Genomic DNA, 23,816 nt, shown 5'->3' with positions numbered 1-23,816 from the left:
AGGTACATCAGCGATGTCACAGCATGCATGATGATGATGGTTTTATTGTTAAATAAAAGGCAAAATTCAACAAAAACTTTATTATTCGGTTTATACTGTTAGTAATTATTCCGATTTACAAACAAACAACCTCTACGTGACTGCAGTTCTCAGTGAACAATGGCTGTCGAACAAACGCGTGGAAGTTATCGAAGCGGCAACATCAGTTATTACTCAATGGTTAGGGGGTTCCCGGCACAGTACCGTGGCCGTCCGACAGATGGCGTTGGGTCGGTAGTTCAACAGCAATCCCCTTGTTCGGACAGCTAATTAGTACGATTTGTACATAATATATTTCATTACGTTCTCTATATCAAATACTTACGACATACAATTGAATGTGAGAGTAGCATTCAACGTGGAAATTAAACGCAGATTTATACATTAATATATTGTACTTATACATTAAAACAAAATTTCAATAAAATTCTTTCTGTTTTCACATAGCAACAATCGTCAATGAGCCTCCTTAACTAGTAGACTCATATTGTAAAAATGTATTTACATGACTTGGTTAGAAAAAAAAATAACAAAATATTATTTAAAAAAAAAACAAGACGTTTTGATTACCAAAAATAAATATAAAGGTTGTATGTATAAATAGGGTTTTGTTAACGTCAATGGTTAATATATTGGGTGTCGGCAGTAGACATGGCAATATCTTTATTTTTGGTATACAAAAAGGATTAATAGTTTATGAAATAATTAAATCTGACTGAGCTGATTCACTTCGACGCAGACAGCTTTTTTTACGTAAGCATTTCGACTTAAGTACACGTGCAGAACGCAAAAGAATAAATTTTTAAGTTTCTTTACGGCCATCAGTTACTCGGCCTTTGAGCCGGAGTTGACTTACTGCTCAATAAGGCGGACTTCAAACCAACCAGCCCAGTGTAGTGGTTTTATTTAATTTTACGGTGAATAAGCCGCTATTATAACAAATTATCGAGCAAAGGCACCTCAAATGATTTAGACTCGAACTGTCAACGCACCAAAGCGATCATTCACTTAGATTTTTATTACAATACACGATAATTTTTCATATAATATTATGTACTATTATACAATATAATAATAATATTAGTTTTTTTTACATATTTATTTTCGTTAAGCTTTCAGCTGTTAATTTTTTACTCGAATTTTTATAGATATAAGGCGTTTAGTTATATAGGAGAAAAGTATATAGTATCCAGAAGCAAACTGAAGAATTTTCGATTTCACGTGAAGAATAAAATACATCTCATTCTCTGCCTACGTGCGAATGAAAAAGTTATCCTCTAATAATAAGTGGTGTTATCGTAACCAACGCTGTACCTGAACATAGGTAACGTTATTAGTCATTTACAGAGGGCGGTCAATAGCAGTGACAATATATAATTTACATAGATAACGGTGTTATAGATAAGTACCATAGGGTAGTAGTAAATGTTACTAAAGATTAATCTTCTACATAATTTTTAATACATTTCATTTTAGACTATACTACAGAGCGTATTCAAAAAATACATACAGCGTTTTTTTATTGTGAAATAATAGAATTAAAAGGCGAATATAGAATATGATTGTAGTTTTGTGTACGAACACAGCGTGGGGGCAGCGGCGTCGCACGGAGCGCGCGGGCGCCTACGACTTCTTCCTGTAACGCACACAACAAGCGATCCATCAGATCAAATAACCTTTGCATTAGACGCCTTCAGCTCTAGCACTAGGAGCAGGCTTAGGGACTGCGGTAACCGTACTCGTCGAACTCGACAAGGAGGTCATGCAACCTAACCCATGCATCAGCTGAGTTTCTCGCCGGATCTTCTCAGCGGGTCGCGATTCCGATCCGGTAGTAGATTCATTCGCGAAGCAGCTGCTCTTGAATTGTTAGGTCTCCTTCGGAGGCGCTCCGGCAGCTGTTAGCTAATCCCACCCCTCCTGGCTGAGCCTTTGCTCGCCATGGTGAAACTGGAAAGGCCTCCAGGACACCAGTAATATTTCAACCATAAAAAAAAACAAGTGATTAGCTCGGCGGCGGCACATACTGATGGAACTATTCTGCTAAACTACATTTATTTTTGAATGCGGCTTGTGACATGTGACAAGCTTCGATCTAATTTTTTTTTTAGGATTATGATTTTTTGTTTCCTAATGGGGGTTTCGACGAATTCTGGCTTTAACAGTATTAACAGCCTTTGGAGTTCTAACAGCACGCGGCCGCCCCGATCTTTTCTGGTCTTCGACATCTGCGTCCGCGCGAGTAGGTACCACCACCCTGCCTATTTCTGCTGTGAAGCAGTAATATGTTTCGGTTTGAAGGGCGGGGCAGCCGCTGTAGCTATACTTGAGACCTTAGAACTTATATCTCAAGGTGGGTGGCGCATTTACGTTGTAGATGTCTATGGGCTCCAGTAACCACTTAACACCAGGTGGGCTGTGAGCTCGTCCACCCATCAAAGCAATAAAAAATAAAAAAAATGTGTTGTTGTATCTGTTGATAGTATGATATACGAACATATTCTTTAAGATTGAAGGCTAACTGGTGGCCCAAAAACCTATCCAGTTACACCAGGACAGGTGGGCGAGCAAAGACTTAGTCAGGAGGGGTGGGATTTACTAACAGCTGCCCTAGCGCCTCCGGAAGCCACCTAACAACTCAAGAGCAGTTGCTTCGGGAATGAATCTACTATCGGATCGGAATTGTGATCCGCTGAGAAGATCCGGCGAGGAATTCAACGGGCTGATGTTTAGGTTGTACGTCGAACTCTTTGCAGAGTTCCACGAGTACGGTTACCGGGTTGGATTGGCACAGTAGGACTCACTGGTCGTGGTTGTCGGTGTCGGAGTCGTCGAGCTCGGGCTTGGTCCTCCTCTTCTCGTAGAAGAGTATGACGGCGCAGAGCACCACGACCTCCGCGCAGATGCCGAGGAAGGGCCACAGCGCGTCGTACACGCCCTTGACCCTGAGCGTGACGTCGGCGGGCGTGCCCCCGGCCGGGCTGCACTGGTACAGGCCGGCGTCGGCGCGCTCCGCGTTGTGCAGCACCAGCACGGTGTTGTCCAGCCCCTGCTCGTTCTTCTCCAGCTGCACGCGACTGCCCAGCACCGCGCTCACGTCCGTGCCGTTGTCCAACTCGTCCTTCTTGTACTTCCACGTCACCTCAGAGTACGGCTTGCCGATCAGCTGGAAACAATTGCTTAGACTGTGATATACTGCTTCTGCATAGCCTTTTTTTTGTGCCCTTGTAGGCATACGAGCATACAGCCCACTATTGGTGGTAGGACCTCTTGTGAGTCCGCGCGGGTAGGTACCTACACCCCGCCTATTTCTGCCGTGAAGCAGTAATGCGTTTCGGTTTGAAGGGTGGGACAGCCGTTGTAACTATGCTTGAGACCTTAGAACTTATATCTCAAGGTGGGTGGCGCATTTACGTTGTAAATGTCTATGGGTTCCAGTAACCACTTATTACCAGGTGGGCTGTGAGCTCGTCTACTCATCTAAGCAATAATAAAAACCCTGATGGTGAGTGGTTACCGTCACCCACGGACTTCAGCAATGCCAGGGGCAGAGCCAAGCCGCTGACTACCGCTTAATACTCTCCACAGGCCTCTTTTAAAGAAGAACATGTTATAAAGCCTCTCCATAGCAATAATATACTCTTACCTCTACATTCACATCAAAATTATCAAACGAACATTCCCTATTGGATACCGAAAGCTAAGACTATTTTGGGGTCTGGGTCACCCACTAGTATCAGCACCTCCTTGCACGTGGGGTCCAAGTCAGAGTTCCTTCATATAATTGCACCTAGTACCTACCCTAAATTTAAGCCGAAGGCATGACTACTTCTTTCTTTCCTATTACCCTCTGCTGGGGTGTAGGGTATGTAAGGCATGATTACTCGATCCCATTAACGACAATGACTTTTAACTTATTAAAAGACATTGTTCATGAAATGCCGAACAAAATGTCAGCCGGTTCTAGGGTCGACCCACAACCTGACGGACAGAGCGGTTCAAGGTTTTTTTTTATTATTGCTTAGATGGGTGGACGAGCTGACAGCTCACATGGTGTTAAGTGGTTATTGGAACCCATAGACATTTACAACGTAAATGCGCCACACACCTTGAGATAAAAGTTCTAAGGTCTCAAGTATAGTTACAACGGCTGCCCCACCCTTCAAGCCCAAACACATTACTGCTTCACGGCAGAAATAGGCGGGGTGGTGGTACCTACCCGCGCGGACTCACAAGAGGTTCTACCACTAGTAAATTTTTTTGGTGCCCCGGGTGAGGACTACTTCTTCTTTTTTTTCCTATTACCCTCTGCTGGGGTGTAGGATATGTAAGGCATGCTACTCGATCCTATTAACGACAACGATTTACAAATGACTTTAACTTTTTTAAAGACATTGTTTGCGAAAACAAAATGTCAAAGGTCTAGGATCGACCCACAGCCTGACCGTTCAAAGAATTATAGAAGTATCAAAACGCTGAGGCAACCTTGCAAGTGATCTTAATGTTCTGTCCCTCGACCACGTTGGCGTCCTTGGTCATCTTGGCGTGCACGTTTCCCGTGACCATCCAGGCTTTGATATGTCCCGTTTGGTTCTTGAGGCCGCACGTGTAGTTGCCGTAGTCGTCCTCGTTACTGCGGCCCTTGATCTGGAAGGTGAGCCCCTTGTTCTGGAGCTCGTACCGCTCCTTGAGGCCGGCCACCTCGCCGAGAGGCACGCTGTTCTTCTTCCTGTTGAACCATCATCGTATTGTTAATGTTTAAATAATTAAATTAATACAATTTACTTTTAATACTATTTTTGCGAAATATTTTCAAATCAATTAAAAAAAATAATCTCAAACGTTGTCATGGCATGCAACCCCTTTGACAAGACATACGGCCTACAACGACTGGACATGTACTGGACTGGACTGGACTATAATTACTGGTGGTAGGACCTTTTGTGAGTCCGCATGGATGGACCGTTACAACTGGACTGTCGTCCCAATATCCTTTTCCCATAAGCGTGGAATGGTGAAGATGACACCTTGCATTACGTAGCCAGGTAACACATCACGTACGTTATTAAGAATGTGTGTATGTCCCTACACCATTCCCCCCTTTTTAACGCGATGTAAATGAGTGCAACAAGAACTTCGAGTGAGTGCATACAACTTACCATACGATCTCAAACGAATCCAGTGGCACGGCGAGAGTGCAATTCAAATTGAACGGGCGTCCAACGATGTACTTCAAGGCCTCATAATTGACCAGTTCTTGGGTGGGCTCGGTGACCGGAGCAATAGTTGACGAGTCTGCAAAACAAATCAACTGCTATTAAACAAATATTACATTCGGAATCTGTGTTCTAGAGCTGTATTATTACTACAGCCGTAAAGCATTCTTAAGATTCTTTCAAAGACAAGACCAGACCGTACAAGGTAATGCTGTCGGACTATTGATCAGAATATGTGAGTTAGCAATGCCAACCTCGTCATCCGTTAGACCAACACTGCAAACCGAAAATCTAAATTTCCTTAAATAAATAACTCATTCTGAAGCCTCTATGTTATTTATCACTCATTTAAGCATACCTTATCAATTTTACATGAATTCTACAAAATTATCTCTTTATTGTCGTCGTAATTTCGATACATACAGGTTTTTTTTATTGTGCGGAATTACTTAATTACGGGAATTGTCCCGAAATGGAACGAATGTGTGTGATTAAGCAATAAAAATGTTTTTGATCTCTGAATGTAACGCAAGTTTTTAATTATGTTGAAGATTAATATTTATCAGTAAAGGCGTTAGTCTGTCTCATTAGCTACAATAGCTGTCGTTATATGCGGAATAATGAAAATTTAAGATAATTAATAAACGCTATATCAAAAAAATGAATCAATGGTTGAAAAATTAATTCAATGTGTTGAATAGAAGCATAAAGCATAATTTTACATTACATGGTAACGAAGCTTTGTTCAACGTCTACGATAATAAACTTACATTTAAAAAATATATACATTTTATATATTAAAACATACAACATTTTAAAACAAATCATTTGTCTGATCTCTTTGTGTGCGAAAGATAATCAAAAATATATTTTTATGGATATCGGAAAAATTGTTGAAAACCATTTTGAATTTTTGCATCTTATTTAAACAAATAGCATAATTATGCCATAAATTACAGTACACAAATGTCTTTACTACCTATGTAAGAGGTCTGCAATATATATTTCGATGATACTAAACAATTATAATAGGTAAATTTATTATTATACAAAAACCTTCCGCACTCTAGTGGTTACTATCAAAATAGAAGGTAAATTTTAATAAATGTGCCGCAAAATTATTCTGTTATAAATAACAATTATGTGATAATCCTTGACATGAGTGCCAATGCAAAATTGTTCCTATTTTGCTACACTTATAGTGCGAAATATTTTGGGTCGTGCCTTCATGAGGTTCGAGGTATCTTTGAGAGGTTTTTGGGAGAGGAGGAGAAGTGTGTGTGTTAGTTGATTGTCCGTTGTAGGTTTTCCTCCGGAAACCTCGTCGGAGCGGTCAATGACTAACGTAGGTATGTTGCTCATTACTATAACAGTACATGGTAAGCTAAGCGGGGCGGGGTATCATTCCCCTACATGTTCAATAAAGTATGTTTCTGGTGATACCCACAGAGTATGATTTAAAGACTTTAAATCTAAAGTTAAAAATACTAACTTCTAAGCTGTTCTATGTTTGTAGTCCTTTAATTTCCACGATGAAATAGTGTAGTATAATGAAATGGAATCGCAAATCCATATTATGCACGACTGAAAGGTCGTCGTAAAAATATTGTATCGTTGAATGAACTGACTCCCCGCCTATTGTAAGATGATCAGCATCTGTGGACATCACTACATAAATGCCGCCACTTACTTTAAGAAATAAGGACGAAGTCTCGAATGATATTGTGAACTACCCACTGCAAGCTATCGGTTAAAATTATTTTTTTATTAATAATTGTTCTATTGAGCACTTTTCGCACGCAAACCATATAATATTCGTTCTGTATGTGGTTGATGGGAGAAATCTATTAAATGGCATAAATTTTGTCATTGTACTTTTGTGTAAAATTAAGAAAAACCAAAATAAATGAAAAAAATCCTTTGTTTTGAAACAATATTTACTGGATTAATGACCTCGCATTAGCGGCGATATCGACAATGTCGCCATTTTGTTTTCATTACGCACGGTAGTGGAGAGTATTGACTTTGAACACTATGCATTTACACGTCACAATATTAATGTCTTTAAGAATGTCGATACGTTTCTAACAGGTTCAGTTACGATGAATCCCTGATTTCGGAATCAAGCGCGATGTCAATTCTAGGTTTGACCTCAGAAAATAAATAAATAATATATAAATATTTACTAAAAATCACGCCACTTTAACTGGTCCCGTGATAAGGTCATAAAGTACTTGTATTACAGGTACCAGATAACGGAAATAAATGTAAGAATTTTATTTTACACATACATATATTTAATATACATCCATAACCCTGGAAAAGACATTTATATTTACCATACAAATATCTTCCCTTGGCGGGATTCGAACCCGCGACCCCCTTATGTAGTGACCATGTCACTTACCACTACACCAGACGGCCGTTTTACTTTCAGAAATATTTTAGTATACCAACGACAATTTTCATTGTCGAATAGATAATCCTGGCATAACAACGTCCTGTGCGCTGACCCGACTAACAGACTAACAAGAGGTCGTATGTAATTACATCCCAGTAATGTAATATTATACAATGTGGCTCGCAATTAATGAGGACACACTGCATTAATGACCCCGTATAAAGTACTATGCGGCGCTCTACTTTTATCTTCAATTCTTGTCGGCGATAAATCGACTATATTATGTTTATAACAACTATAAGTACCATTTGAGTTTTCTTTTCTAATTGTGTGTTTAAACACGTTGACTGCGTTATGCAGCTTAAAAGCCCCACACGCAACTATTTCCTGATGCCGCAGTCAAAACTTTACGCTTGGTTCGTAAGGCGACAAGTCCACATTTCTATAAGTATGGGTGTATTCGGAAAACATTTTTGAGGCCTATCAGGTCTCATACGGTAAACAAGTCCAATCTTGCCTCGGAAAGACCTCATACGCACTGGCTAAAAATGTCTCACATAGTCTCGCAGTCAACGTGTTAACTATGTCTTAGATCGTAATGTATATTGCAATGCGAACATTGGCGACTGAGTAGAATTTTTCGCCGATACAAACTTAGCCAACATAATTTAGACTGTTGGCGAGTAACGTCACGATAAAACGATTGGTTTTTTTTTATGATTGAATGATTACTGGTGGCCCGGAGGCCTTTCCAGTTTCACCAGGACAGGTGGGCGAGCAAAGGCTCAGCCAGGAGGGGTGGGATTTGCTAACAGCTACCCGAGCGCCTCCGAAGGAGACCTAACAGCTCAAGAGCAGCTGCTTCGCGAATGAATCTACTACCGGATCGGAATCGCGACCCGCTGAGAAGATCCGGCGAGAAACTCAGCGAGCTGATTCATGGGTTAGGTTGCACGGCGAACTCTTTGTCGCGATCGACGAGTACGGTTACCGCAAACGATTGTGTACAATACACTGGAAAACTGAACAAGAAAACTGCTAATATAGGCATTGTACAATAACACTGGAAAGATGTTGCACTTTTGGAAAACCAATTTTTCTCTAGCTATTTGCTGGTAGCCTAAAGGGGCCATTTCAGCTTCTCGCGAATGGGTCGGTGAGCTCACGGGCTCAACCTGAGAGAATTTGCTAGCACTAGCCCTAGCAAGAGTAGTGCTTCGCTGAATGTACCACCGGATCGGAATCGCGACCCACTGAAAAGATCCGGCGAGAAACTGGTAGAAAACCATCGAATTAAATCAATATGCAGAACAGCGCTACCGACTCGACTTGCCAATCCAACTTTCTACTTCAACGGTTTAAAAGTCTCGTTTTTGTTTGTCATTATATTAATTCCGACGTTTCCAATTCTTTACAGTTTTCGTGGTCACGGACGACTGACGCGTGAATTGAAAACGCGAATTTAAACCGTAAAAGTACATTTAAATTATGTCTATAATTCTTCAAAAACCGAAGAACATCATATTGCATAATCCGTATTACTATTTATATGACGATACGCGAATTTAAAAGTACATTTTTATCAAGACGCTCTTCTTCTTCGTCGCTTTCTTCATTGCTGAAGGTCGTGTCCCTGAAACTTGACCGTTGCCTGTCTCGTGAGCTGTTTCCATCTCGTCCGGTCCTCAGCTGCTCGAATGGCGGTTGCGACTGGCAACCCAGTTAGAGCGGTTACTTGATCACACCAACGGCTAGGTAATCGGCCGCGGGGTCTCTTTCCTTCTACTTTGCCCGTCACAATCACTTTGTCCAAGTTATCTGACTGTCGGCGGGCAATATGACCGAAGTAGCTGAGGATCCTCTGGTAACAGATTGTTGAGAGCCTGACTCGGATGCGAAGCTGATCCAGGATAGATTTATTTGTCCTCTTGGCCGTCCACGGAATTCGGAGCATTCGTCTCCAGCACCACATTTCAAATGCATTTATTTTCTTGCGCTCGGATGCCTTAATTGTCCAGGACTCTGCCCCGTAGAGAAAGATTGAGAAAACTAAGGTTCGGACGAGTCTCATTTTCGTGACGTTAGAGACTTTGCGATTTTGCCATATTCGTTTGAGCTTGGTCATCGCTGTTTTGGCCATCTGCGTCCTCCTCCTTATCTCTCCCTCACTGCCTCCGCGGTCGGTCAGTAAGGACCCGAGGTATATGAACTCGCTGACGAATTCTAGATCTGATAGCTCTCCAGTTCTTGAGAGTTGACTGGTTCTGTCCACTATCATGACCTTTGTTTTGGACTTATTAACGGAGAGCCCCACCAAACTACTCTCATACTCCACTCTACGGAATAGGTCAGCAAGCTCCTTCTCAGATGACGCGAAAAGCGTGGTATCGTCCGCATATCTCAGATTGCTAATTTTTATGCCACCGACTGAGATGCCCCCCTCCCACTCCTCTAAGGCTTTTCTCATTACATATTCTCCATACACATTGAAAAGAATAGGAGAAAGTATGCACCCCTGTCGCACACCTTTTTCCGGCTTAAAAGGTCCCGAGATGACGTCATTCACTCTAACCATAGACACACCATCCCGGTAAAGGCTAGCGATCAATGATACTAGATGTTGAGGTACGCCCATTTCCCGCAGAATTCTCCACAAACAGTCCCACCGAACACAATCAAAAGCTTTTGTGTAATCTATGAAACACAAGAGTATTGGCTTGTTAAACTCCCGACTTTTCTCAATTATTTGCCTTACATTTACAATTTGTTCTCGTGTTCCTCGACCCTTCACAAAACCCGCCTGTTCACTAGGGATCTGCCACTGAATATAGGACTGTAGTCTTCCGTTAATTACATAAAGCATTACTTTACTAGCGTGCGATATTAATGCTACTGTTCGGTAATTACTACATGTTCGCGTTGATCCTTTCTTGTGTAGTGGAATAAGCAGAGATTCTTTCCAGTCTTTGACCCATTTGCCTGTCCTCCATACCTGGTTACACAGATCAAGCAGCAGCTTAATTCCTCGATCTCCTAAATGTTTTAATTCCTCAGCGAAAATATCGTCTCTACCAGCTGCCTTATTCGTTTTAAGTTTATGCAGGGCACCTCTGATTTCGGATTCTATAATCTCCGGTTCCCGGTAGTTTATTTCTAGCATTCGGGATTCTCCATCCTGTCCTGCAGGAACGGCATACAATTTTTCGCAATACGATCGCCACCTCTCCGTTACCTCATCTATCTCACTCAATAGCTTGCCCTCCTCAGTCTCTATAGCCCATGTTTTTGCCTTAAACTCTCTCGTGATATTTTTGATTTTCAAAAATATGTCTCGGGTTTGAAACTTCTGCGCATGATCTTCAATATCCTGACAGATTGAGTTAAGGTAATCATTATAGTCCCTACGGCAGAGCAGTTGAACTCTTGCCGAGGCTTCGCGGTAATCTGTAATAGTAGATTCGACATTGCCTATGAGTAGTTCCTTTCGCTCTCTGATAGCCTTCCACGTCTCCTCTGTTATCCACTCTTTCCTCGGAGCATCTGCCGATTTCTTCTGGGAGTCATTACGCGACGATAGGATTAGGGCCTTTAATCTGTTCCAGTTTTCGTCAATGTCATTATGGTCCATAATAGTGTTGGCCGATTTGATGTCGAAACGTTCCCTGAAAATTGCCAGTTCACCGCGGTCGAGCCTCCTCTGCGTTGAAAGAGATGTTCGTTTACACCTCTTTAGTTTGAGACTAATGTCTGCTACCAGGAGTTTGTGGTCACTTCCACAGTCAGCGCCAGGATAGGTCTTGGCACTGCTAATGCACGATCTCCATCTCTTATCGATAGCAATATAATCGATTTGATTGCGCGCTCGATCGCCTGGCATTATCCACGTATAAAGTCGCCTCGGGTGGTTTTTGAAACATGTGTTCATTATTGTTAGGGAGTTTTCAGCACAGAAATGCAGCCATCTTTCACCTCTGTTGTTCCTGATGCCAAGCCCGTATGTGCCGACTATATCTTTAAGGTGATGTTCTCTGGACGTATCACCAACCTTAGCATTAAGATCACCCATTACCAAAGTGATGTCTCTTCTAGCCAGATTTCTTAAAGTGTCGTCCAGTTGGTTATAGAACTCATCAATGTCGGCATCGGATGACGTTGAGGTGGGCGCATACACTACAACCACATTAAGACGACACGGTTTTGTGTTGATCCTCACTGTCAGTATGCGATCACTTACTGGGTTATATCCTAGCACCGATTTGTTGATATCGGCCACTACAGACAACGCTACACCATGCTTACTTTCATTTTCTGGGCCTGAGAAGTACACAGTATGGCCTTTTGGGGTAGTGTAAAAGCCCGATCCTCTCATATGTGTTTCCGTAATTCCCAATATTTTCAAGTTGTAGTGTGCTTGCTCTTTGTCTAAGATCTCTCGTTTTCCGGGTTGGAGCATGCCTCGGACATTCCAGGTTCCAATTTTCATCTTCTTGCGAAGTTGTGCTCGATGATCCGCTGTTCTGTCACCAGTAACATTCTGTCCGCACTGTGCCCGGTGAGCCGCAGCAGGGTGGCCAGTAACATATTTCACACCGTGTGACCTGGACTCGACACGGCGCCGGGTGGTAGCCGGATCGCATACAATCTCATTCTGTACTTGGTCCACTTTCATAGGATTACTTGGGAAAACTAGCGCAGTGGTTTCCGCTTGCCTTCTGCGCCGCAGTGATGTTGGTTGTGGTAGTCAGTACGCCCTGCTGCCAACGACTGACCTCCGGTGTAAAGTATCTATAAATGACCGGAGTCCCCCTTTCCTCCCGTCTGCTTGTCGACCTACGTTTCCAAAGGGATTGGATACCGCAATCTCAACGATAGGTTACTCGACGTAACAGGGTTCACCGCGAGTAGGTGGGAGTGGAGATTGGAGTGGAGAGGCTAAGTGGTTATTCTTGTTATATAACCATATATTACGCATCACACATCCTAGAACCCTCATTAATAAAAATAATTATATCTCATTATATATATATATATCTCATTAATAAAAATAATTATCACTATACTAACAAGTTTCTACGCAATGCGGCATTTAATGTGTGTGCCGCTTGCGCTGAGGGTCGTCTAACAGTTCGCTGGCGTATTAACTGTAATACTGGAATAGACAATATGAATGCCAATTAATTTTATTCACGTTGATGTTAAGACGTGAATCCGGCATATTCAATGGCGAGTGGTTATCGCCGATAACGGACAACAATTTCGCATGAGGCGGTGAGGTCATGCCAGGCGGTCCGTAGCACCAATCGCAGATATTTCCCTACTTATCCTCTGATAGCCTAAGAATTTCCAGCTTTTCGCGGACGGGTAGGTTCAAATATACGTTTGGGATTTGGAACCCAGGTCTCAAGATGAGAGTGGGTATTCAATTTATGTTCATATGCTCCATGATAGCTCAGTTTCCATTTCCATTTCGAAAAAGCGGCACAACACAAGAACCCTCTGATTGTGGCCGCCTGTAACTACATAGCCGATCCTGCAGACCAAATGGTAAACAGTCGACGTCGCCCAAAACACGTCGTCTTGGATCCTCTCGATCCACTAACAGTGCTTTTAGGTACCCCAAGCACCGGTCATCGTTCTCGTCGAACCCGTCGCTTGCGACGAAGGGCTCGGCGAGTAAATTAACCCACAGACACAGCCTACTGAGTTTTTCGCCGGATCTTCTCAGTGGGTCGCGTTTCCGATCCAATGGTAGATTCTGCGAAGCACGGCCCTTGCTAGGGTTCGTGGTTAGCACCAACATCAGGTTTGAGCCCCGTGAGCTCACCTACTAGCCCGGCGACGCTGACATGGTCTCTCTAGACCATCAGGTTAGGTAGAAAAAAAAACTCAGTTTTGATATATTTTCTCGTTCCAAATATGGTTTGTCCGTGAATTCGTGTCTATTTTATGAGGAAATCTCTTTTTAATGAGAAGAGGCCGACACGTTTTGTGGCACATTGCAAGGTCTAGCATATCTGGACGGAGTGCATTCCGACGTTCTGTTTTACCATAAAATATCTATATACAGATAGGCGAAGACAAGTAAAGTTACCATTTCCTCTTTTGCTTGTCAACTGATTTCTATACATACATATTATTACATTATTACATTAACTTACATATTTTAAGGATTAAATTTTTTATCATTCGTTGTACACTATTTAACATCAAAAGCTGTGTGCGTGCGACAAACAAGGAAATACTCTATTAGAGCGTGACGTATTGTAAAAATAATCGTGTAATTAATACACTAACGGTCGTGGAGCTCGTTTCTGGTCTCACGGCATTTTTGATAACGTTATCTTAATGACGTCTTACTAAATATTTAATTTTTTTTATACTGATTAGTGTCAATTCTATTGCTCTAGTTCAAACAAAGGTTTGTTCATAAAATATTGTATTGTATTGCTGGTGATAGCACTTCTTGCGAGTCCGCGCGGGTAGGTACCACCGCCCTGCCTATTTCCACCGTGAAGCAGTAATGCGTTTCGGTTTGAAGGGTGGGGCAACCGTTGTAACTACACTTGAGACCTTAGAACTTATATCTCAAGGTGTGTGGCGCATTTACGTTGTAGATGTCTATGGGCTCCAGGAACCACTTAACACCAGGTGGGCTGTGAGCTGGTCCACCCATTTAAGCAATAAAAAAAAAATCATAAAATACAAGTTTTTAGAAAAATGGGAGATGATTTTATGATATTCGATTTTGTAACAGTAAATTTTCAAACGTTAGGCTTCTTCGTCAGGCCCTTTATGACACGCGAAAATATAAATACTCCTAATTTTGTTTTCTTGCAAAATATTGATTCTTTACTATGAAATTTGGAAGTGCAAGGTAGAGGGGGAAGAGGTCGACCAAAGAAGACATGGATGGAGTGTGTGAATGACGACATGTGAGAGAGAGGAGTGAGTGTTGAGCCGACGGCTGATAGAAGAGAATGGGAGAGAAAAATTAGCTGTGCCGACCCTAGTGGGATAAGGTGGAGAAAAGAAGAAGAAAAAAGTTGGCAAACACGTTTTAGATTTTCACTTGGAAAAATTATTACCTGTTTTAAAATTCGAACCATTGCACCGAAACATGACCGGATACTAATTAAAAAAATAATCACGCACGGTTATCCGTCCACAACATTACATACTTATATACGTTTAAATATATACATATGAGATGACCACGTACACAAGTAACCACAGACACAAACTCACAGAAGAATTCATATTGTCCTCATCAACTTTATACGTGAATAAATAATATCATTTTGTAACTCCAATCCATCAATTGTTGGCACTGGAATAATATTGATGAATAGAATACAGTCTTTTATGTTACTCATTATTATGATTGTTACTTTCACACGCAAAAATTAGACATCACAAAAAGGTTAGGGTATTATTTTTAAAGGGTATATCTTTTTTTATGTGCTTGAGTATCTGTAATTGAAGAATTATATTAAGCCTAGTGGCGAATATTAAAAAACAAACTGGTGATTATTACATCTAATTAAAGTTTAGACTAGAAATTTATACAAATTACTAAAACTACATTAAACACACGCTACACAAACTACATTAGAAAACTAAGGTAAACAAATAATAAGAAAGCATAATTAATTCCATAAACTACAATTCAGGGATAGCTTATATGCTTTTATTTATTAAATCGATCAACTACCCAAATACGGCATCGATGCTTGCTACCAGATATACTATTAGCGTAATCTATAGTACATACTTCAATCTGTTCTGCTCTTGAACATATTTTGTATTAGGTCAAACGATAACTGGGACCGTGGACGAAATTAGATCTTAGACTTCGTGTCAATCAGATAAATAGTTACAAATTGTAATATGGCTAATTCTCAAAATTAAACATTTGTATTATTTTATCGCTACAACAGCTGTATTTTTAATTTGTTTACTTTATACGGTAAATATAGCTGAAAAATGCCGTGAAATATATTGTGGCAATAGTTATCTCACACTTCAAAGTGTAAAGCTTATTTACGGTCTCTTTCTCACATTAATTACATTCAACGGTAATCGTCATGCATTGTGCAGTGTTCAAATTCAACTCTTAACTCCTGCTAATCATGTGCACCAATATAGAATATAGCAGGTTTGTGACATAAATAATGATAATACATTGCTAGAATGCCACCACAATGGACAATTTGAGTTATTTTATTTGAATAATAAAAACACAATATGTGGTGGATTCGGAATTCGTTACCCACTGATTGAAAGGGCATTAGTGATTGATTAATTGCTAACATTCTAGCATTTTAATTCTTCCAGATTTCGAATAATATGAAGGCGTTAAGCAGAACAGACCGAAACAAACAGTATGTATCACACTAAATGCTATGCTACTTAATATAGCATCAATATAGCGCTAATCAATACGGTTTAAACGTTGTATATTGAAACCACAAAAACCTAGGGTATGCAATAATTAACAAAGTCCAAAAAACGAATACAATTGAATCACAATGGAACATAATTATTTCGTTATTTTCGATTGGATACCCTAAGTTTGGGGGGGTGGTCATTATTTGTGTTTTCACGAGAAAATCAATATGGCCCTCTCATCTTGCTCACCGCACCGTCGCCGCTCTTTTAAGTTAGTTTATACTCGAAACTATTAACATATGGCGACACAAACAGTACTCATGTACTCACCGAATACAATAATGCTAATTTTAGTCTCAAAAACATTATAGAGTTTCTAACAAAACATTCAGAAATATATAAAAGATGTATAAACCAATTGAAACGTGCATTTATTAAAACAAAACACAATCATACACACAACTGCCAATCACTAGCTTTGCGTTAAAGCGTCGAAAGTTTAAAATTTAATCGCAATTCCATGAAAGTAATTTTTTTCCTAAACTTTTGAATCTAACTTATCGAACTACCCGCGAACCAAATCGCGGGATTACTTCGCGGTGCAAATGGGCAAGTCTGGCCCTTCCGGATTAACACCACTGTTTAATTACGAGCTTTTAATACTTGTTCCAAAATCGACAAAAACAGTTCAAAACAAGGGCATTGTTAATTTTAAAACAAATTATAAAGGAACCCATAGTTACATTGTGGGATTACAGAATATAAGTTAATCAATATCACTCTATCAAAGTCACAATAAACAAGTGCTGCAAAATACAAACTATACATATCGACTTTTATAAACTGTGTTGGCAACTCTTTCAAGATAAACGACAGTCGTTGTAAATAAGACACGAAACTATGACATCACGGACAAAAGTGAAGTCATACACTGCAATGCGGTATATTTGAAATGAGAAAAACTATACTTCATTCAAATATGCAGAACAATCATTATTTTAAAGTATTAAAAACTAAATAAAACGTTTAGAGCAATGTAGATTGACCAAGAAATTAATAATGAAATTAATTGTTGTCTGTGACGACTACTTATTTTTAATAGAGGTCGATTACATTTAATTATAGACAACGAAAACTTCCCTCACTTTTAGCAGTCGGTCAAGATAGCAAAACTAAAATGTATAGTCAAATATCGTAGTTCCATGGCCATGCAAAGGTCCTAGTCTCATACTAAGGATCACTACATGTCAGTGTATTTTCAAATAATAGGTAACTTCCGAGTCTAGTCTCCTTACCTACTACTTTTACTAGTCGTAAACTCACATTACATAGTTTTCGAATGGGCCTCCCCATTCATAAAAATAATTCCTATTGTGAGACACGGACCATCGGATAAACGATAAATGCAAATATTCAGCACTTGCTCAGGTAGTTCAAGTTTTAGACCTAAAGCTGGTAAACTAATATATTTCGCTTTTAAGGCTTTAAGGCCGATATTCCAATAAATTGAAACTTCATGATACATGTTGTCGTAACATGGGCACCTTTATTTATCTACATATCTACGCTCTGATGCGTCTCACCAGTCTGCGTATGAAATGGTAAGTCTTATCCTGGTCTGATTAATGCCAGTAACATTTTTAAGAAAGTAAATTTAGGCTGTTCTCCGTTCTATATTTCGCCAGAAGATGATCGCAGCTTTTGTAATCTCAATAAATAGTATTTGGCAGTTGGTGTTGGTAACAAGAAAATTATTTCGATAAAACAGTGAAACACAGAACATTCCGCTGACACGATTATCATTTATCGATGTCTGAACAAGCAAATTATCAACATCGTATTGGAATTGTATCAAAGATTGATAATAAAAAAAACGACCTAATTATTGCTGCTGTGAAAAGGTTTTTTCATATCCACGTGTCTTTGTTAAACACTTTTTATATCTAAGGTTGTTATCTAGCACAATTTTAGCTTACATATTTGCCTAATGTTTAGATCGTGCAGTTTCAGGCAAAATTAAGGCCGTCAGCGCAAAAGTGGCCTAACCCACAATTTTTTACATTCAAGCTTATATGTATATTGGAATTTATTTAAAATATAATAAGTTTTCATGCAAAACCGGCCTTAGTTTCACCCATATATAACAGATGGCTTTGTAAACATTATTTTTGCGGGTAGTTTTTTTGCCTACTCAAATTCAAATTCCATACTAACTCCGGTAAGCTTAGGCCACTTTTACGCTGACGGTCTCAATTATAGTGCAAAATTGCGCTGTTGGCATATTGTCTAGACACGTAGATGAAGTCGCTAGTGTCAATTTCGGGCAGAAACTTTCGGTTTTAGTTAGGCGTATAGAGCGAAGACGGAACGGCGAGACAGGGTGACATGCTGATGGTACCGGGTGATGACGTCTGAGGCGCAGGCTCCACCAAGACCCGTACGCGCTGCACGGGTTGCTCGCTGCATGTGTAGACTCCGGCGTGGTGCTGTCGAGCTGAAGACGCGTGCAGTTTTGCTGTCAGTCGGCCACCGGAAGCAGTTTCCCCCAAAACTCTCATATCAGCGGGTACAGGCCTGCCACCAAGTCGCCACTCGGCACGGTGTTCGACACGCAGCGAGCATTCCACCGTGAGTGGAGAGCCTTCTTTCACCACCACTCGGATCTCCTCAGCGTCTGTGCATGCCACCAACTGTAGGGTCGCCTATCTTATCTAACCCTTAATCTAATTTATTTTGAGTAGCATAAGCATCTGTTGCCATTTTGGATAAGATCTCAAGCACAACTCTTATTATTACATAATCTACTATTTTACTGTGCTGTATGTTAGTAATTTCTTATGATGTATGAACAAGAAAATATTGTCTTCAATGTGATAACAAGTTTAACAAGAAAACAATGAAACCTAAGTCGCAGTGATAAAATGGAAAATCCTTGTAAAGAAACATATCAATTTAAGTATTTACACAATAATTATCAGTCTTGTGTAATTAAGCATGTATTCTACTTGGTAAATGTATGAGGAAATAACATAATAATATTTTATAATTGAAGTATCATTTTATTTATAACATACTATTTACTCTGCACTACCTTTGGTTGACTGGTAGAGAATGCCTCAGACATCAAGTCCACCAATGTAAATTTTACATGAAGTGTAATAAATAAATAAAATACTAATTTGTTAATAATGTATTATTTCATTATTTTAAATGACAACAAGATACCATGTTAACCTTATCTCAGAAAACTGTCAATCAATATTATAAAATTTGGAAGCCAGAATTTTAGGATAGCTATTATTCTGCAACAGCGGTGAAGACTTTATAAAGTGTTTACAAATACATGAAATGAATAATAAACTCCTATTATATTATTTCAATAATCTGATTTGTATTTATAGAGTTAAGAGGCAATTAACACTGGTTAATCTATATACATTTTTTAGAATATTTAGAACAGGTTTTTATAGTTAATTTGTTTTACTGGTTAACTGTAATATGCTTGATATCATGATTTATTTAGGCAATAGCAAAACAGTTCAGTACTTTATATTTTACCTATGTTTGTCATACAACTTTTTAGTAGCTACTATACAATTTAAGTAAAAGCATATCAGCAAAAAACAATTGAAAAACAGTTTGTTCTGACCACTCTAAAAAAAATTTTCAATAACATAGATCAAGATCAGAGAAAATATATATTAAATAAATTAAATGAATCTACATTATGACATTTCAGTAGCTATAATCAAAACTCAGTAGTAATTAAAATCATGGTAGTAATTAAAAAATTCTACATAGACACCAAAACATTTATCAAAAAAGTATAACTGTCTCAAGTTAAATTATATTAAATAGAAAGAAAAACTCAACTAACATAAAATCAGCTCAAGTGTGGTTGGCTTTTATTACTAACCATACTTTGACATTTTTTTAAATAAAACAAAGATTTATTCCTCTCCCTGCAAGGTTGCCTGGAAGAGATCACTTTCAGCGATAAGGCCACCAATTTATGTCACCGACTATTATTTGTTTTATATGCTTACTCTGTAGATATGGTGTTAAATAAAGTGTTATATTATTATTATTATTTATAAAAATTAATCCACTCTTTGTAGTATAATTCTATTTTATTTGGGTTTATTTGTTTGATTGCTTTGTAATGGATTTTTGTTGTATTTTTCCTGGTTGCTTATATATTTTTGAAACTGAAGGTAAATTGAAAGATTGAATTGATACACTGATGAGAAAAAAACCTTTTTTCATACTCTTTAAATATTTGATAACTCTTTATTAAACAAAGAAAAAAATCAACTATCTATCAACTGACCACAGTGCAGTCAATATTTATACATTTAAATTATTTGTACTCTTAATTGAACATCCACTATAGATTTAAACACATTCAAATACTTTGTCCCTTATCTTCCAACGAGATGTATACATTATTTCAGAACTTTTATTAATACTAGGTATAGATTAAAATATAGATTATTAATTTCCAAATTAAATGATTCACACCCAATCAAAGCTATAGACTTCGATCGCCTAACGATTTAGAAAAGAATTTTAATAGAAAATATATATGATCGTCCTTGATATTTTATGTGTATTAGTATGTTTTGTATGTCATTTGAATTTAATTTCAATACCTGTCCAACGGGCACTACGATTTCTCGGTAAGATAGAATGGACCTTTGAATTTATGACAACTTTTATAAACATTAGGATCACTTAATTTGAACATTCAAGCACATCATGACATCATGCGCTGTTCAAAATTGACGCTCATGCCCTTGCACGCTAAAACTTCCATGCCATCTTATTAAAAATCGATGAATAAATTACAAAAAACAAAAAAATAAAGAAAATTAAAATTATTAACTCACTTTGGGCACTCGTAAGAACTCCGCAGGCTAAAAATAGAAGAGATAAAGGCAAACACAATTGAGATCGCATAGTTATGTTTTTCACTATTTTCACTTTCATCTAAGGTGTAGGCCCGTCTTTACTCCCGACTTTAGAGCATAAAAGTAATTACTTATTTTCTAAAACCACTTTACACATTAAAGAAGTCAAGTAACAATGGAATCCAATGAATGGACAAAGATAAAAGAAAATGGCGCATCAGGGTTGCCAGGATCAGGAAACCAATTACTTTACCTTATTTTCACCCGTGTGCTTATAAAATTTGAACCAGATTCAATTTCCCTAAACCAACTGTCTAGAAACGAGCAGTACATACATTGAGAAAATATAAAAATGCTTATTTGTGTATGTGTTTAATTAATGTATTTTTTCCAAACAATATAGGTTTGAAGCTTTGAAACCTACATTTGACGTCATGTTGCTTAGAATTTTAGAGTTCCCTGATAGACAAATTAGATGCATATATTAGGATACGTCTGTAGATTTTTCAAAAAATTAATATTCTAAGACATTTCATCACAAAATTTGTAATTAACCACATTATCGGTTTTTAAGAGTTTTTGGGTAACATAACGAGAATGCGAGCAGCGAAGTTAAGACATTTTTTTTTGTTAACTTTTTAGTGTTTCATAGAGTCTAAACTTGTACTAACAGTGGTTTATTAACTGCTTAGTATCTGTGAAAGAATACAAATGTGTTAAAATGAAACGAAGCCACTAGACGTGGCTTCACAGGCTTCTAAAAAGTGCAGTGAAGTCTCCGTAAATAAACACCATGTTTTTTTTTTGCTTCAATGAATGAACCTGCTCACGGCCCACCTGGTGTAAAGTGGTTACCGAAACCCATAGACATCTACGGCGTAAATACCGCCATCTGCCTTGAGACATGAGTTCTAAGTCTCAGCTTTTACAGTATCGTTATACTGCCCCACCCTTCACACCGAAACGCAATTACTGCTTCACGTCAGAAATAGACAGGGTGGTGGTACTTAATCCAAGGAGTAATAAAGCGACCGGTTGACGGTGTATCGCGTCCCGACCCGGCAGGCTGGTTCTGGTCCAGCGGGGTATTTCGGGACACCACCGGCACCGTCTGGGCAGCCTGACGGGCTGCCGTACCGAGACGGCCGACATTTTAGAGCCTTCGATTCGCCTCGAAGGCTCCGTCAGCTGGGCGTCCTTGGGGTGAGCCACGCTGTCTGGTTGTAGTGTTGACCGTGGTAACTCTTCTGACCTCGGAGGGGATCGGACGCTTGGGCGAAGAGTGCAGGGGAGTCGTTTAGTGGGTGGGCCCTAAAATTCCTTGGGCCCGCGGTCTGCTCCCAACACCTTGCAGATCGTTGAGTCCCACATACGCGCGCGCCCTCTAGGCGCGGGGACTACGTAGGAGGTTCGGCCCCCGGCCCAAAAAAAAAGGGTGGTGGTACTTACCCGTGCGGACTTACAAGACGTCCTACCACCATTAATTACGCAATTTTAAATTTTGCGGGTTCCATTTATATTATACTATGTTATTCCTTCATCGTGGAAGCCAATCGTGAACAACTGTTAAGAACGTATTATTTCGTAGTATTTTTGAAAACAGAACAAAAGAAAATGTGAAATTAATGGTTAATTCTTTTTTTTAAGTATTTTTATTTTGTGTCCAATATTTAGACACGGTGTTCGTGTTTCCTAGGTTTTCAAATAATAGTAGACGTAATTTAAAAGATAGAAGTTTAATTTAAATAATTGAAAAAATCAATGAATTAGTTTTGATACGCTAAGACAAGTTGAATGAACGAAAGCGATTTGATTACGATTACAGGATAAACTCCGTAAATACTTGTACCAAATACGTCGCCAGCTCTATGTTGTTCCAGACACATTTAAAAAGTTTCATAATGATATTATTAAGTATTTATTCCGAGCATAAAATCCAAGATATAAAGCAACAAAATAAAGTATCAAAGCTTTGAAAAGATTCCCGGCTCGGGAGTGCCTAGCAGGAATCACTCGGAGCTACAGCCCCATTCACTATATGAAGTAGAAACTTGTTTTTATAGCCGGCAACATTCAATTCAGTGTGTACGAGAATTATGGCCTAAAGGTACCAGGATACCAGGACAGATACCAGGCCACAAACTCAAAAAAAAAAATGTACGAGAATTAAATATCCTACTATCGTCATCTGGGTAACTTAAGCTTTCCGTTTAACATTAGCTCACTTACTCACTTTTATTATCAATTTTTTTATTTTTAAGCGAGATACATTTTACAATACAATATATTTTGAAATTTTTAATTACGAGGTTTATTATTGAACGAAAAAAGCGCGCCAAATTTTGATATTTGTAAGCAAAACTTTTCTTTCTTGAGGTTGATTGTGAAGTGGTAGGGGGGTGACAAATGAAACATCGCTGCAAAGTTTTTTTTATATTCACAGTCAAAAGTTTCATAGAAAGGTAATCTTGTACTTTTTATAATAAGTAAAGGTTACAGATGGAGTTTCATTAAAAATCTATATGATTTATATTACGTGTTTGTCTTGATTTTAATTCGTTTCGTGAATATTTGTGCTAATATGGGTAACTTTAACCCGGGCAAAAGTTTAAAATAAGCCGAAGAATGTGTCAAGAACATTCAAAAATAGCCCTTCGAGAACTGCTAGAAGCTTCCACGGTGACTAACCTTCCTATTACTCGTTCTTTATCACCTATTCCTGGTTCTTCAAACATAAAATCGACATACTCAGTCGACCTACTACTACTTACCAATCATCTTCCATCACCCATAGCTGAATCCTCATTTAATATTGAAGCTACCGTCTTTCGTAGTCCACCACCTACTGACGATATCTCATTA

The 23,816-nt window shown here is 39.0% G+C and overlaps 1 protein-coding gene across 2 annotated transcripts; it reads right to left on the bottom strand.

The window, feature by feature from the left end:
• Nucleotides 1-65: 65 nt before the first annotated feature.
• Bsg (immunoglobulin domain-containing protein Bsg) lies at nucleotides 66-21,169 on the bottom strand. 2 transcript variants are annotated; one of them, XM_089735191.1, is made up of 6 exons: nucleotides 20,934-21,169; nucleotides 18,443-18,718; nucleotides 5,199-5,334; nucleotides 4,525-4,768; nucleotides 2,844-3,205; nucleotides 66-1,675 (listed from the first exon to the last, which is right to left on the bottom strand). In XM_089735191.1, the coding sequence occupies exons 1-6, from the start codon at nucleotides 21,031-21,033 to the stop codon at nucleotides 1,663-1,665; spliced, it is 1,131 nt and encodes a 376-aa protein (XP_089591317.1). In that variant the 5' UTR covers nucleotides 21,034-21,169; the 3' UTR covers nucleotides 66-1,662. The 2 variants fall into 2 exon arrangements, with proteins under 2 accessions (XP_089591317.1, XP_089591318.1); XM_089735192.1 differs by lacking the exon at nucleotides 66-1,675 and having other exon boundaries at nucleotides 2,840-3,205.
• Between the last annotated feature and the right edge of the window lie 2,647 nt (nucleotides 21,170-23,816).

Source organism: Bombyx mandarina, chromosome 19 (genome assembly GCF_030267445.1).
Source record: "Bombyx mandarina strain Sakado chromosome 19, ASM3026744v2".
NCBI lineage: Eukaryota > Metazoa > Arthropoda > Insecta > Lepidoptera > Bombycidae > Bombyx > Bombyx mandarina.
This window is presented reverse-complemented; position numbering and strand designations above follow the sequence as displayed.

What these genes read in the sequence shown, in the direction of transcription:
- Bsg (XM_089735191.1), bottom strand. Translation starts at nt 21,033, where the DNA reads ATGAAAGTGAAAATAGTGAAAAACATAACTATGCGATCTCAATTGTGT. An exon ending in GATTCGTTTGAGATCGTATG is followed by an intron (nt 4,769 to 5,198) that starts GTAAGTTGTATG and finishes ATGGTTCAACAG; the next exon opens with GAAGAAGAACAGCGTGCCTC. An exon ending in ACATTAAGATCACTTGCAAG is followed by an intron (nt 3,206 to 4,524) that starts GTTGCCTCAGCG and finishes AATTGTTTCCAG; the next exon opens with CTGATCGGCAAGCCGTACTC.